At 38.6% G+C, this 16238-nt stretch overlaps 1 protein-coding gene across 1 annotated transcript in view; it reads right to left on the reverse strand.

Moving 5' to 3' along the window:
- Positions 1-5457: 5457 nt before the first annotated feature.
- fz (frizzled class receptor) overlaps positions 5458-16238 on the reverse strand; it is a 123287-nt gene continuing 112506 nt past the window's right edge. Inside the window, exon 5 of the mRNA XM_018008676.2 lies at positions 5458-7611. Coding sequence (XP_017864165.1) covers positions 7079-7611 — 533 coding nt within the window. The 3' untranslated portion in view covers positions 5458-7078. The remainder of the gene's footprint in view (positions 7612-16238) is intronic.

The raw sequence follows: 16238 nt of genomic DNA on the forward strand, positions 1-16238 counted from the left end.
GAGCTTGAGTTAACCAAAAGCCAAAATAAGAGAAAATAAATTAATATTTAAATATTTCCTTGCTTGACTATAATTTACTAATGAACTTTTTCGAATCTGAGCTAAGTCAACCTCCTTCGCTTCTTATCATTCTGTTAAATGATTTTCAATGGGCATTTCTAATTCGACCAGCACTTTTAATATATCACTATTTCTTTTACTCTCACTCCTTCCGTCTCTTTGTCACTCTCCCCAGCTCGCACTCTCCATTTCCTCCGGTTTAGCCTATCTCGTTGCTCATTTCATCAAATTGCCCGCGATAGCCATAAAATTTTACAACATTTTCCAGAATCGAACTCAATTCATTTGCAGTTGTAGCTTTTTTGTTTAGCCTATTATGTCCATTGCGCATCCCCCTCCCTTGCTCCCGTTCTCTATCGCCCCTCCAGGCATTAGGCCACCCTTTCGATAGGCAGTGCATAAACAAGTCAACTGTTTTCTCAGCTTTGCCAATTTTACAGATGATATTTTCATTGCGTTATTTGCGATGCCATTAAAATCGATTTCGTTCTCCGATGGCAACGAAAAACTTTTGCCCCAACTGTCATTAGTATTGTTAGTGTGGGGCGGCATTAGTGTTAGTGCGTGCGTGTGGGTGGGTGAGTGGGTGGTTGGGTTGGTTGGCAAAACTTTATCAATTTGTGGGCGCGGCTTTGGCTAATAATTTATGCTATGCCGTGCTAAGTTCACTAATGGCATTGTCGGCCCCGCCATGACTCATCAGAGATGAAGTTTTTGTCGTCTACAGCGCGAATCGAGAGTTTGGAGTTCGGATTTCAGATGCCGATGCGGATGCGGATGCGAATGCGAATGTGGATTTGGGTCGAAATTCAATTTGTTCGCATCCATTTTGCAGGCAATTGTTTGTCTTCATTTCCGTTGGTTAACTCGCTGATTGACATTCATCAGCCCCCATCATTTATTCATTTGGACGCCGGCAAAGTTGAAGATGTCAGCCGAGTCGAGAATTTAATTGACTGCTGCGACACAAATTAGCAGCCCACAAAAGTGCCAGCAATTGTTGGCAGCTGACAAATATTGGCACTCCCCTCGAAGTGGAGTGAGCCCACCCGGCGAACCCCCATTGAAGCTTGCACTGATTCACGACAGGATTCCGTTTGACGACTGCTGCGCAATTTGCTGCGACGATCTAAGAAAATTGTGCTGGGCTCTCGAGCTGCTTTAGTTGCTCGAGTTGCTCGAGTTGCCCTCGCCGGGGCCATAAGTTGCCTGGCCAATTAACTTTTTCATTGTTTGCCTAAGCAATGGCCACGCCCCCGGCCTACGCCCCCCACTGAGCTGCAATTGGCCACAGCTGTGCAGATTTTTGTGGAGCAGCACTATCGGCTAGACAACTAACTCGACTCTCTACTTACTCGAGGCGGAAATGAACTGTTTTCGTTTTCTCTTATGGCCACATTTGGCCATTGGCTAATTGAAAATTCCAATTAAATGAGTTCGATTCATTTTATTTTTTTTTTGTCGCTGCTTCTGCAATTAATTAAATGAATATCTCCTCCTCGCACACAACACAAAACATGATATTTATCACAGAGACACACAAAAGATGGGAAAATAGTTGACTAAAATTTGGTTGTTGTTGTTGCCTTCATTTGGAGCTCGATTTGGTACTTCGCTTGGCCCTGAGCTCGGCGCGCTTTTGGCGGAACTCGGCAATGCCGCGCCGGACCTGCACAGCCGCCCGCTGGCCCACCTCCAGATGCAGCTTGAGTTGGGAGCGCAAGTGCTGCAGGGCATCGCTCATGCTAAACCACATGGCCGTCAGGAATCTGGAGAAGTCCACTTTGCCCATCACGCCCGGTGAGCTCTCGCGCAGCAGATTCGAGTAGACATAGGTGTGTGCCAGGGCCACCGAGAGCACCGTTACAATCAGCCAGAACTTGACAGACATGCCTCTTGCGTAATTGGATGATAGAATTCTAGTAATACACGTGAGTCTACACAAATGAATGTGAATGTGAATTCAAATGGCAGGCAGACTCGGTTTCCACATCTGTTGCCAAGGCTACTTGAGCTGCTCTCAAACGAGGTGCCACAAAGTATGCTACGAACTCAACTGAAATACTCCCAGGCTGCCATTTCCCATTGTTGCTGTGGTTTTCCTCTTCTTCTTTTAACCGCATAATATTCACACTTTTATTTTTAGTAACTTCCACAGAGCAACATGCAGCATGCAGCATGCAGCATGTAGCATGCAACAGCGCTCTATCCACTCATATGCTTTCTTTCAGATTTTCACGCTGCCGCACAAAATATGAAAAAAGTGAAATACAAATAATAAAAGCGTTAAATGTAACAGACAATCGCAGCATGACGACAATGTAATACTCTATATAATCTCACTTTAAGCAGAATGAAATAGTAAAGCTGCTTAGCGAGTTGAAGTTGTATATGAATATAGAGAAATCTTTAAATTCCCTTTAAATTCAATATTTTAATTACCAAAACCAAATCACCAAAACACTTTTATTTTGTTAAATAGTGAATCTTATTGCAGCAAACAGCATTTCTACATTAAAATATTTACTATATATATTCACAATATATACTATGTATTTTCGAAATTTAAAATATAAAATATATGTAAGATATATAAAAATGTAAAAACAATATTTTCTAATTATATTCAATTACCTAATACATATACATAATTTCCATTTTTATTGATTTATTAGTTATTTTTATTCTATTATTATTTTAATGAATATATTTTAAAATTATTATTAATATATTTTTCTCAATTTCTTTTTTAAAATTTAAATTAAATAAAATAATTATTTTATTTTATTTTTGTTTTTTTATTTTTTATTTCTACAAATAACTAAAATCTATTTTTTTTAATTGATGATTATTACTTACTTACTTCAATCTTATATTGAAATTGCCTAATCTTTAGTCCACTATGTCCATTCGCATTTAGAGCATTTTGCAAAAACTTGTAGAGCCAAATAGAAAAGTTCATTGCAAAAACATTTTTGCCACATTAACGCTTGCACACGCCTGCTCCATTTTGTACACAGACACACGCACACATACACCTACAGACGCACACACACACGCACACATTAATAACTTTTTTATGGCGGTCACATAAAAACGCAACAAAACCCGCCGCCATATTGAATGTTTTTTCTTCCGTTTATTTTTATTTTTTATTTTCGGATAAACTTTTGGTTGCATTTGTAGTTGGCTTTGTTTTTGTTGCTTTTGCTGTAGTTGTTAAATCGCACACGTGTTTTGTAAAACAGCGCCATATCCTTCATATCCTTGCGTACACGTCCCGCTGTGTGCGTGTTTCCTTTGCTGAGAAAGAGAGAAAGGGAGAGGGAGGGAGATGGAGTAGAAGTGAGAGAGAGAGCGAGTGCGACCGGTAGAGAGGGAGGGGATCGGAGCACGTCTGGTTGCCAAGGAGCGCAGATTTGCTGGCCCTCGTTTTTAACTGCAATTTGTTGCTAAGGCGCTTAGGTCACGCCCCCCGCTCCACACGCCCCCGCTCCCGCGCTCACCACTCAGCAGTCATTCGGACCGCTAACGTGCTGTAGTCCTGGATTTTATTTGCTGCTCGCATGTGTTTCGCTTGTGGTATATACATATATATATATTTTTTTTTATAGTCGGGAGTATTTAGAGAAACAAGTGTAATCAAAATTATATGGGCGTGTGGCTTTGTGGGCGGCGGTTCCGAGCTGTTCGTTAGTGGGTGCTAGTCTGGCGCGCCTACTCAGCCCACTCGTAAATTTCAAGGCTTACGGCAATGTGGCTCAAGTGTGGATCGCTGTTGTTAAAGCAGCCCCACTCTCTCACTCACTCTCAGTCTGCCTCTCTTTTCTACATATACATAGTGTATATAGCTGCGGGTGTTTGGCAAGTTATGATTGAATTTGAAGCTGCTTTGTGGCTAGCTTTTCAAGTGCCTCTCACATATGCGTAGGTGTGCGTGTGTGTGCATGTGTGTATGTGTGGGATAAGCCTTTATTCTAGTTGCTTGTAATGAGAAAAGTTTTTTGGTCGACTAACACACACACACACACACACACATGAGACAAGTGCTTATTGTCTGCAATGCAATTAGTGGCAGATGAGCAACAAAACGCTTGCAGCCAACAACAAATTTACAACTTATATGAAACACTGCCAAAAATTTCCTCGAATGGCAAACAAATCAAATTGCCCGTCTGAACTGGGCTTGGATTCCTTCTATTATTTATAATTTGTCTAGAAAGTGAATCAAGCAAAAAGGCAAATTTTATGTGGACTTGCAGAGTTGCTTTTTCTGCAGAGATCTTATTAAAGTTGGACATATTTCAAACATAAAATAGTCTGCACTAGTTAAGTGAAGTATAATGAATCGGGCTTCGATACTTCGACTTTGCTAAATAAACTCCCTTGCAGCTGAGGCAGAAATTTATATACAGGTATATATGCTAAATTCCTATGAAATACTTAACAGAATTTATGTGTTAAAAACAAAATTATTAAATTATATAATATGAAAAGTATATAATACATATAACAGAATAATTTTATTTTAAGACTACTATTAATTTTATTTTTTTAATAAAAATGTATGAATTTTTATTTTATTTGTATTGTATTGTAATTTTTATTTTATTTTATTAAAAAAAAAAAAAAAAAAAAAACATTTACGTGTTCGAAAGAGTGCATAGATGTTATATATATTTCTTTTAAAATATTGTAATATAATGCAAGCTAAATCTATAAATAATTATAGATAACCCAGTTCACTATGAAATGCCAAGAAATCTATCAAGTTAAATCAAATAGATAGCAAGGAACACTGAGAAAACATTATAATACGCACACAGTATGAAGCTCAATAGAATTTGAATGCACATATACTTATTTCAGTGAGGTTTATTTAACGCTAACTGCACAATTATTTAATAAAATTGTCAAAGCAAACCTAATGCCAATAGACTTTATGCTTTATGCAGTTTCTGACCTGCTGTCCAGCCGTCTCCCTGTCTGAAGCTTAATCCTTTCACTCTTTCAAATTTGTAATATTTAAACTTGCGTAAATTTGTTATACAACTTATTCTTTAATACGTCTTTTGGCCTTGGCCAAATTATCAAATTAATAAACTGAGTTTTATTCATTTAAATAAACCCCGACTCATTTTTCTCCTAATCGACTAAACAATTTATCCTTTTGCTTTGCTTTTACTTACCTTTTCACGAAACTCATTTAAATTGCTGAAATATTCCTTGAACTCTGCAGCTTTGGCCCAAGCAATCAGTGAATAGCTCGTCCCATGGGCTTTGCCTCCATGCAAATATTCTCCAGTTACATTTTTACAATTCCTGCTCAATTAAGAGTTTTTCCCCCGCCAGCTGAAATCAGTTTAGGCCTTAAATTAAATTCAAATACATTTCACATTCAGTCTTTAACAATAAAATAAAGTTTTATTTGCCATTTGTTATTTTAATATGTATACACACTTAATATGCTTTAAATTTTTGCTTTTTGCTTTGCCTTTGCTTTTCTTCTCTATTTTACAACGACTATCGTAATTGAATTTCATTTGAATTTTCTTCTTCTTTTTCTTAAATGCTACGCGAATAATTTGCACTCTACAATTATCAAAAAAATCGTTATTGAGAATTTACAATAAGAAAAACTAAACAAAATGCTCAACAGTAGTTAACAAACACACGTTTAAATGGCAGTAGTTGTTGTTGTTGTTGTTGTTGTTACTTTTCTTCTTTCTCATTGTTTTTTTTAATTAATTACGCAAATGGATTTGTTTTCGTTTTCGCTTTCGTTATGAGTTCTTAAGTTTTATGACTACAACGTCATTAAAGATGTAATAAAACAAATGCGTTTGGCTTTAAATATTAATTAGTTTAACAAATAATTCATACATAATTATACAATTACAAGTTTCGCACATGGAGGACATTTATTGCTACGTAATACATTTATATGCTCATTAATATATATGTATATATATATCTATATTATATATATATAGTTAGTAGTTGCTATATATTTCATACACATAAATATTTAATGATTTTATTCACTTTTTAATATGCTGCTGATTTTATTTTACATTTAATTTTAATTAAATTTTAAGCATTTTTATTTTTATTTTTTTTAAGCAGTTTTTTCTTTCATATATATTTTTTTCTTAAATTAAATTGGCTGTGAAATTCTGACTGCAGTCGAACAAAATTATGCGAATTATCATAAATAATTGATGTGAATTTTTTAAGTGCGAAGTTTGTGAACTTTTTTTTAAAACTTTTTAGTCAGAAATTTACAGCAATTCTTACATATAATCTTAAAGAGCTTAGACACACATACAACTACAATATATGCAAATATATATATTATTTTATATATACTTAATTAACGTTAGGGCACATTTAAAGCTTTCACAAATAAAATTGATCAAAAAAATCCTACTTAAATGCAAACTTATTCGAATTGAATGCGTCTGTGGAGTAGAAGAGTGAAGATGCAACAGCGAGCGAGCGATAAAACTCTTATACAATTCGTATACCATTCGCAAACGGAAACGGAAGTGGAAATGGAAATGACAATGAAAATGAATATGGAAAGCGGAAGCATGAGCCATAAGAGCACTAGCATACTAAAATACTAGAATATTATCATTAGCTTATCAATTAAAATGTTTTGGTTCAACAAGAAAGCGAGAAGCCTTCATATACAATCTATATAAGTATGTATGTATGTATATATGTAGATATACAACTAAATATTAAACTTTTGATTACGCTTGATGGGTAGGGGTAGACGGGGGGGGGGGGGGGGGGGGGGGGGGGGCATAGATGAACTTTATACAAAGCTGTTCGAGGCTAAGCTACGACTACTTGTTCTCTCTCTTTCTCTCTATCTCTTTTTCACTTCTTCCTCTTCGCTTGCTTTTGTGAATGTTTTCTTGTGGCAGGGCAGACTTTGGGGACTTTACGTGCTAAAGGCTAAGTAACTCTCGTTAGCCGCCACCTCAGCCGCCGCCGCCGCCGTCTCATACTAGACGTACGCTTGGGCCCGGGTGCGTGGCTCCTTGCCCTGGAGCCGTTCCACGAAATTGCGCCAGCTGACCATCGTCTTGCTGGAGTAGAGCCAAACGCTGGAGGTGACGCCCACGAGCATGGAGCACAAATACTTGACCATGTAGATCTGGAAGATGGGCCGCGCCTCCGGTGTGCCAGGCGGCCTGGCAGCCGGGCAGGGTATGGAGAAGGGCTTGCAGATGTCGCGATGCCACTGAATCATCCACTCATCGAAATTGTAGTACTCGTAGAACAGGCAGCCCAGCAGACCCAAGGCTGGCAATATGAATAGGCCCGAAAAGAAGCCGATGCGCAGCATTAAGCGCTCCAGCTTGTCCGTCCGCTTGCCGTCCGTCTTCATTACGGTGCGTATGCGAAAGAGCGAGATGAAGCCGGCCAGCAGAAAGAGAGCGCCAATCGATAAGTAAATGCACAGCGGCAGTATAAGAAAGCCGCCCAGCGAGTGAGTGTCCAGCTGGCCCACAAAGCAAACGCCAGAGAGGATGTCACCTGCAAGAGAAGACAAGAATATAAGTATGAGAATATAAGTAAAAGTAGGAGTAGAAGTCTAAGTATAAGACAGAGTAGATTCATCATCGAAACTCTTGTTCGTATTGGAGGGGCACTTCAGTAGATGAGCCAAGAAATTCATGAATTATTCAAATTTTCACAGCTTGAAGCTGTTTTCTCTTTGGAAAGTGAAATGTCTAATGCGGCATCTTGGGCTGGCCACAGTGCTGGCCTAGTTGCATGTGGCACAGAAGTTGTCTGCATGCAGTTGCATTCTGAATTGGGACAATTAATGTGCAAAGCACTCAGCAATGCAGCACAAATATTTGTGGCAAATATTCGGTTTAATGCCAATAGAAATTACAGTTATGGTACAGATAGACGCAGCAGGCTGAGCAGCAGGGGGCAGCAGGGGAGCAGGGGGCAGCAGGGGAGCAGAGGAGAGGTCGGGGTGTAAAGATAAACAATGCTTAATTTTACTTTTACCTTGGGGGTAAATATTTACACAGCGATTGCTTAAACGTCACAGTGGAACAAAGTCGTCTCTTTTATCAAATAAACATACTCACACACACACACATAAGCATATTGCTTCAAAGTCAATGTGCCGACGCTTGTTTAAACAATTTACAAGCAGAGCTGCCCCTGCCCCACCCCTCTCCTATGCATGCCCCCTATTGTTGCCGCTGTCATCCGTTGACACCGCAATGAATCGAACCGAACGTGGTGCGAGGGGGGGGGGGGTGTCATTTACTCGTTGGCTTTGCTCATTAGCGGTATATTTATAAACATGTTGCATGTTGGCTAAGCCATCCGTCCGATTTGGCCAGCTCCTCTGCTCATAAATTATCGATTAGCTGCTGTCCCCCCCTCCCCTCTTTCGTCTCTTTCGTTTTTTTATGAGATGCTAATTCTATTTTCACCCGAGATTGCTTTTGTTGTTGTTTCTGTTTTTTTTTTAGCGCTCGAGCGTTAGTTCCGCCTGATTGACTCCTCGACTGCTTTCAATTAATTTGCCAGGCCTGTTTAACCACTGCAGGAATACCCCTACTTTGGCTAATAATTGACTAAATATAAGCACTTATTTAGTTCCAGCTATTCGCCCCTGCTCAACGACGATCAATATATTCCAATTAAATTAGCCGATAGCTTGCTTGTTGCCCCAAAGGCCAACAGATGGCGCTGCAGCACTCACTCGAAGCAGCATCAGCAGTTTATGGAATATCTTGAAATATTATTCTCCGCCATAAAAGTCATGTGCGCTGCAGTTCTTTAGCAAATTAAGCGCAGCGAAATTTATAAGCGCCTGGAAAATGCAGATAAACGAATACAATAAATAACAGCGGCGGGCTGCAGCGGGGCGGGGGAACGCTCGCACAGCGGGCAGTCGGATCTAGGAATGCAGCCAGCGAGGGGAGCAGCTAAAGTTGTAGCTGTAGCTGGCTGGACATCAAAGCGCGCCAATTGAATTGAAAGCTAAAACCGAATGCGTTCCACGTTTCACGTCCCACGTATTAAGCGATTTCCGCCACTGGAAACTGCAAATAAATCAGGGATCCGAGAGCGAGAGAGAGAGAGAGAGAGTGGAACAAATGGAATACGAATGCCACCTGCCGCCCGGTTTGAGGCAACGATATTGATCTTAATTTGCGGCAGAAGAGCAAAAGATATCAGAGCGTCAGATAGTGAAAGAGTCAGAACGTCGCGACGGGCTGCTAAAGGCGAAATGAAATGATATTGAAAGGAAACCGGCCCAGTGCCACGGATCGGGGAACGGAGAACGGGCAACGGGCAACGGGCAACGGGCAACGGGGGACAGGGAACTGGAATTGGGGGCTTGTGCAATTGATAAATAAAGAGCAAAAGACAATTTGCTGTTGACGATGTGCGCAACCAGTTCCAGTCGCTCGAGTCCTTTCCAAGCAAACTTGTTCTGGGCTACGTGACAAAGGAGTTTGCAGGAGAAGAGGAAGAGTGGTTGATGCTGCTGCTACTGCTGCTTCTTCTTCTACTGCTGTTGCTGTGACAATTCACTACAACAACAACAGCAACAACAGCAACAACTACAACAATTCCTGTCAATTGTTTTGTATGGCATGAGGAATGCGTGTTTTGGAACGGGTTGGGTCTTCAGTCTCTGTCTGAGTTCAATTTCTGGTTCTGGCTTGTCTCCTTCTCTGCCTCTCCCTCTCTCTCTCTCTCGCCATCGCCTCTGTTTGTCCTTTGCGTCATTTGGGGCCCCGCATGTTGATGAAGTGCAGACAGCAAAATTCCATTTTTAGTCATGCCATTGCATTTGATTATAAACCAAACCGAACAGCAAAAAATATAAATACAAAAATGAAAAGGGAAAAATAAAAAGGGAAAAGTTTATTTTTTTTTTTTTTCTGCCAGCACAAATTGAAGAAACAGCAGCAGCAGCAGGAGCAGCTGCAGCTGCATTGCATTGCTGCGCTGTGGAACAAGTTTCGTGTGGCAGGCAGCTTCCACTCAAAAGGTGTTAATCTGTTGGCCAAATACGAATACGACGGACAACCTTTCCCCCCAAGCAGGTGAGTCGACAGTCGAACAAAGGGCAGCACAGAGCCAATGCTCAAAATAGCCAACACATAATGAAGCTGACGCTGCGTCTGACTCTGACTTTGATGTTGGACCCCAAATGAGGTGTCACTGGCTGATTGTCTATCAAAGGCCAGGCCTTGTCTATTTTTAGCGTAAAGGTGAGAATAGATCGTGGGACAGTATATAGTTGGCATTTTTAAAGAGCTGGAAAAAAGGCTCGGAAGAGCTCAGCATTTCAGAATTAGAAGTTGACATTTATGTTAAAGCTTTATCAAGTAAAGCTTTTAAAAGGTTTGCATAAAAAATTCAAATAATACGCATATGATTCTGTTTAAGTAGCTAATATGCAATTATTGAAGGAGCTGAAAAAGCTGGCATTTGGAAAAATTGACATTTCAATGCAGATTTATATTAATCAAAATCAATTAAAGCTTTGTGCCAGCTGATCAGCAAAATATTTTAAAAATGTTATACCTGAGTTTAACAACTGTAAAGTTTTTGTTTATAAAGTTTTTGTTTAAGTTAAAGCTCTTTCTAATCAAAGCCTTAACAAAGCTTGCAGAATAAATGTGCTCAAAAAGCTCACATATCTATAGAAGTACCTAACGAAAAAAATATGGAAATAAATTGTATAGAAATAATATTTCAGTGCTTTGCACCTCAACAGCTTTAATGTGCTTTCCGAATATTTTTGCGTTTTCAATTTCTAATAACTTAACAAACAGATTATACACAAGCTTAATGTACATGCTAATTCCGTTATTCATTAAATAAGCTATAATTCAAAGTTAGCTTTCAAAGTTTGCTTCAGCTTCAGGTAAAGCCACCTGAGCTTTTCTGTGCTATTGGAAAATTCTTGAATGAAAACTTTGCCCTGCTTTGCTATCGTTGAAAATTATCTGCGAGACAATTTATGACAGAGCTGTCAAAATGTTTATCTTGCACTCGAGCTGCGTACCTCAAATGATAAAAGATAATGAGGCAAATAAACTTTTATGATGGAAGACAAATATGTTGGAGGGGTTAATAAACCAGCGATTGAAACTACTTGCAGTGGGGAAACAAGAAGAAGAAGGAGAAGAAAGAAACACTTGAAGAAGAAGCAGAATAAATTGTAAAATAAAAAGTGAATGAAGCCAAAAGGCAGCTAGACAATTGTTTTATAATTATGCTGAGAGGAAGTCGAAGAGCGGAGAGAGGCAGTGAAAGAAAAGTAAAATTACTTAATTTATGTGTCACTTATCTAAATGGAGCAGAGCTGCCAAGCAAACTGAAGGAGAGACAGAGATATAGAGCGGGAAAAAAAAGACAGACAGAGTGAGACCCAATGAGTGTCTCTTAATATTATTTTTATAAAGCCAAAGCGATAAGCGAGTGACAGCTGCTGTTAGGGCTCTGGAGCATTGAGGGGTGCGAGCGGCGGGGACTTTGACTTTCGTTGTCTTGTGGCACAGTAATTAAAATCTTGTGGCAAGGGGAGACACGCGCGGACAGGGGGAGGGCGAGGGGCAGCCCTGGCTAAAACTGGCGACAATAATCGCGGCGACAACTGCAAAGCGAGAGAAACAACATGCGATTAAATTTTAAATGACAGTTGACAGTTCACATCAGACTTAACGTGAACAAACATAGCTATAGCCATATATATATATATATATGTATATGTGTGTATACAGATATGTAGATATGAGCTGCAAACAGGATATGTGCCAACTGAGCAGCAGGTAAAATGTCATCAAAGCCAGCCAGAGAGTGTGAGAGAGAGAGAGAGAGAGAGTGAGAGAGAGAGGGAGGCTGGGAGAAGCGGAGCAGCTGTTCAAACTTGCCAGCCAGATTAAAGGTGGGCGCTTGGGCTTGGGGGCGTGGCAGCTGTAGCAAAATGCTCTGTGTGCAAGCGAAATTGATAATAAACTTGGCTCCAGCCATCAGTGGCTAAATATTATATGCGCCAGCTGCAAAAGGGTTGCTCATATTCCAGTCCATAAACTTCATGCAGCAGCAGCCAACTGAGTTCTCCTCCCTTCGCTCATTTGTGGCTTTTGAGTATGTCGAACTTTAGTTCGTAATAGTATCTGTTAAGCTCTTAACAGTATTTCCCAAATTGAATACTGAACCTAAGTGAAACTGCGTCTGCTGACTGTTCAGATCTACAGTATAAACTCAGATTTTGAGCAGCAGCCCAAGGGCTTTTAATTTTGTTTATAAACACATGATATAAACATAATTTCTAAGCTCAAATTGTTGCTAGCTAACTATTTCAATTAGAATTGATTTTAGTTATATTATACTTTAACTATAAATTATTTTAGTTATCTTATATTTTCGGGAGCTTATTATATATTTTTTTATTTTAATGATAAATTTTGTTTATTTATTATATTTTTAGTTATTTATATTTTAATTTTTTACTTAATAAACAATTTTTTTAGGCAATTTATTTGTATTTTAATTAAAAGTTACTTTAATTGTATTGTTATTTATTCTTTAATTATATACAATTGATTGTGGTTATTTTTATTATTTTATATTTTAAGAGAATTTAATATATTTTAATTTATATTTAAATATAATTTAATGTAATTATATCATGTTTTAAGAGAATTTTTTTTATATGTCTGTACTTCATTTTGAAATTATTTTCGTTATTTTAATATTATATATATTTTAATATTTAATATTATTCATATTTTAATTAATTCCAGTTATATTATGCTTTTTGAGAATTTATCATAAAAATTTTAATATTTTGTTAATTAATTTTTTAATTATTTATTATTATTTATTTTTACTTTAACTATAAACTATAAATTTCTATTATTGTATATTGTGTTTTGTATATATAAGTATTTAGATTACATTTGAATATAATATAAAATAATGAAATACAAATAAATATTTATCTTAAACTTCAAGCATTTCGATTTAAATTAGTTAAATTTGCATAAGACACTAATTGTCTGTATGAGACAAGCGCACTCACTCTTGAAAACATGTTAACCAGTGTAGCTGGAAGGACTCGCAGCACTGGCCCTGCCCTGCCTTGTTTATAATCAAGCCGTCACCTTCTTTGGCCTGTCTTTGCCCAAAACAGGTTCTTTCAGCAGTTCGCATATGCCTACACATGTGCCGAACCGCCACTTAATGTGTGTCCTCCCCCCTCCCTGGCGCGGCTCCCTCTTGGCTGACAAGGACAGCCCCGCATAGTTGCATAGTTGAACTTTGGCTGCCATTTTACAAGTGTGTGCCTCTCTGTCCCTCTCTCTCTCTCTCTCACTCACTCTGTCTCCATCCCTTTCTCACTCGTTCTTTGTGTGTTTGTGTCCTTGTTTCTACATGCAAATTGAAATTGTTTGCATTGTCTGTTGCTCCGGCTCTTACCCCCCTCCCCAAAACACGCAATCTAACCTCGCTGCCAGCTGCTGCTCTTGTTGCTGTTGTTGTTGTTGTTGTTGCAGTTGTTGTTGTTGCTGTCGACACGTAATATAAATTCTCAACAAATTTTAGGCATGTCTCTGCCTAACCTTCTGCACCACATCAGCCCCCTCCACACCCGCGCCCAGACACTGGTTCTGTGTTTAATTTTCAAATATTTACAGCAAATAATCGCAAATGCGTTGACAACAACACTCAACTTAAATACACAATGGCAAATAACTACAGTAAGCACCTCCCCTCCGCCCTGCCGCCACCCTGCTCATAATGGCTGCCACGCCCGCTGCACCGCAACGCCCACTTTTTACTAAATAAAATGTGCCACAAAATGACATTTAATTGTTTTAAATTTTTTTTGTATTTTAATTTTTCATTTTACTTTTCATGTTGTCTGCCGAGCTGCAGTTGGCTGTAGCTGCGGGGCGCTTGTTTAAGGCAGGTAGTGGCGAGGGGGGTCAGGAGGTCGGGGGGGTTGTTTCTGCTAATGACACTTGTCGCGTGTGCAGATTTCGTGTCGCTGTTGTTTTTGCTGCCTCCATTTTTCCATTTGCGCGCATTTCCATATTTAATTGCGCATCTTGATAAACCGCGCCTCACTTTTTATGCTCTTCCCACCTGCCCCCTTCACACCCCGCGCGACCCTTTACAGTTGCTGTAGTAGTTTTTGCCTTTGTTATTCATTAGCTGTTGTTGTTGTTGCTGCTGCTGTCGACCTCAATTTTTATGGCCTGCGACTTTTTTAATGTCGCGTGTCGCAATTTTTTCGTTTCTGTTGTTGTTGTTGTTGATTTTTGCCTTTGTTTGCTGCATTGTTTTTGTCACTTGTGCAACAGTTTGTTGAACTTTTGATTGTATTCTCATTTTTCTTTTAGAATTATATAACGAAAAGTGGCACAATTAAGAGGCAAGCGTTACGATTTGATCTTTGTTAGAAGAGTTTAGGCAAATTGTGCATGAATAGGGAATAGAAAATAGAGAAATAAAGTTGATTCAATGTTGAATCAATCAAAAATTGAAATTAAATCAAGTGCGAATCAATTTGAAATTGAAATTGATATAATGGAAGGGCCTCAACATGAATTAGTTCTGTATTTTAATTTTGCTTTTTAGAATATTTTACCATGTATTTAAATATATGTTTTACATTATATATATTTTAAAAATTGTTTATTAATTTCAGGTATTTTTTTAAATATTTTTTTATTTAAGTTTCACTTAATTTATGTTTAATTTTAGCTGCTGACTATTCAAATTTCCTTTTCGAAATTTCCCTGCAAATAATTTCCCTAACTACCTTTCAGTACACCAAAAATTCACGCTTTAACTTCCCAGTCTTCAGTTTGTTTAACAAATTTTAAAAATATTAACAATTCTTCTCTCCTGGTTTTGAGCACTACTTTAGTCATTCATTCATTCACACATTCCTTCATTCATTTATATTTCATTCATTCAATTCGCGTCTCTCTGCCTGTTCCCACACTCAACATTTTCCATTTCCACTTCAGCGTGAGAGCAGCAGCGGCAAAGCATTTGATTTCTGTCCATGTCATTTCAAAAGGCAAACACACACACACACACACCTACACCTCCACCTACACACACGCACAATGCCAAAAGCCTGTTTAGACATGCATAAATTACAAAAAGGACAGAGCAGGACACGAGTAGACGCATCCACGCGGCATTCCTGCTCATATCCTGTGCCCCATGCCGCATATTCAGGCAGCGCGTATTTTAGCGGCTCACACACACGTACACACACACACACACGCTCGCATGCATTCCCGCCATTTTTCTCGCAGTTTTCATTTGTTTTTCCTTTTCGACAGTTGGCCGCGTATTTAAATGCCGACCCCAAAGCCATTTCCAACTTGTTATTCAAATTGTGCGGCAGCAGGAGCAGCAGGAAGATAAAGTCAGGAGTGCGAGAATGAAGAAGCGAGAAAGAGAAAGAGAGGGAGAGAGAAAGAGAGAGAGAGAGAGAGACGGAAGTGAGCTGTGAGCTAACCGCAGGCATTCAACATGGCGTATGCTTGACATTTAAGTATGCTCTTCGCCTATGTCGCTTTGCCCGTTACAGTTACCCTCTTCCCTTCCCCTACCTCTGCTACCACACCTCTTTGCTTTATCTGCATCTACATAATGCGAGGTGCCAAAGTAATTAGTGCTGCACTAAGCACTCTTACCCTTTTCACATTGTACCTCGTACTTAGACAATTGCTGAATAGCCCCTCGCTTAGTAGCATAGTGCGCGGCTAGACTAAAACGCCAACTGTTATACTGTTATGATATAATTAGAATGCATAGTTTTTTAGTGTAGTAGAGAAAAGAAATTTTGTATAGATTGGTATATGGAATTTATATGGGGAAATATTTAAGAGAAGTGGAGATAATTAAAAATCGGTTATAGGTATATAGGAAAAATTTAGCAAAAATAGTTAAAATTTTGTCTCTAAACTCTCATATTTCGGGAAGTTTTATAATTTCTAAAATATGGGAAATTTGTTCATATTTTTGTAGGGCTTACACTCAATCGATAAGAAAGCTACATATTTATAAATGTAAAGAGAAATATGTATTCACTTTTTATGCTCAATTTACTCAACCTAAATTGTAGGATTATATTGGAAAGA

This window comes from Drosophila arizonae, chromosome 4, assembly GCF_054131065.1.
Source record: "Drosophila arizonae isolate 15081-1271.41 chromosome 4, UAZ_ARI_1.0, whole genome shotgun sequence".
In the NCBI taxonomy this organism is placed as follows: domain Eukaryota; kingdom Metazoa; phylum Arthropoda; class Insecta; order Diptera; family Drosophilidae; genus Drosophila; species Drosophila arizonae.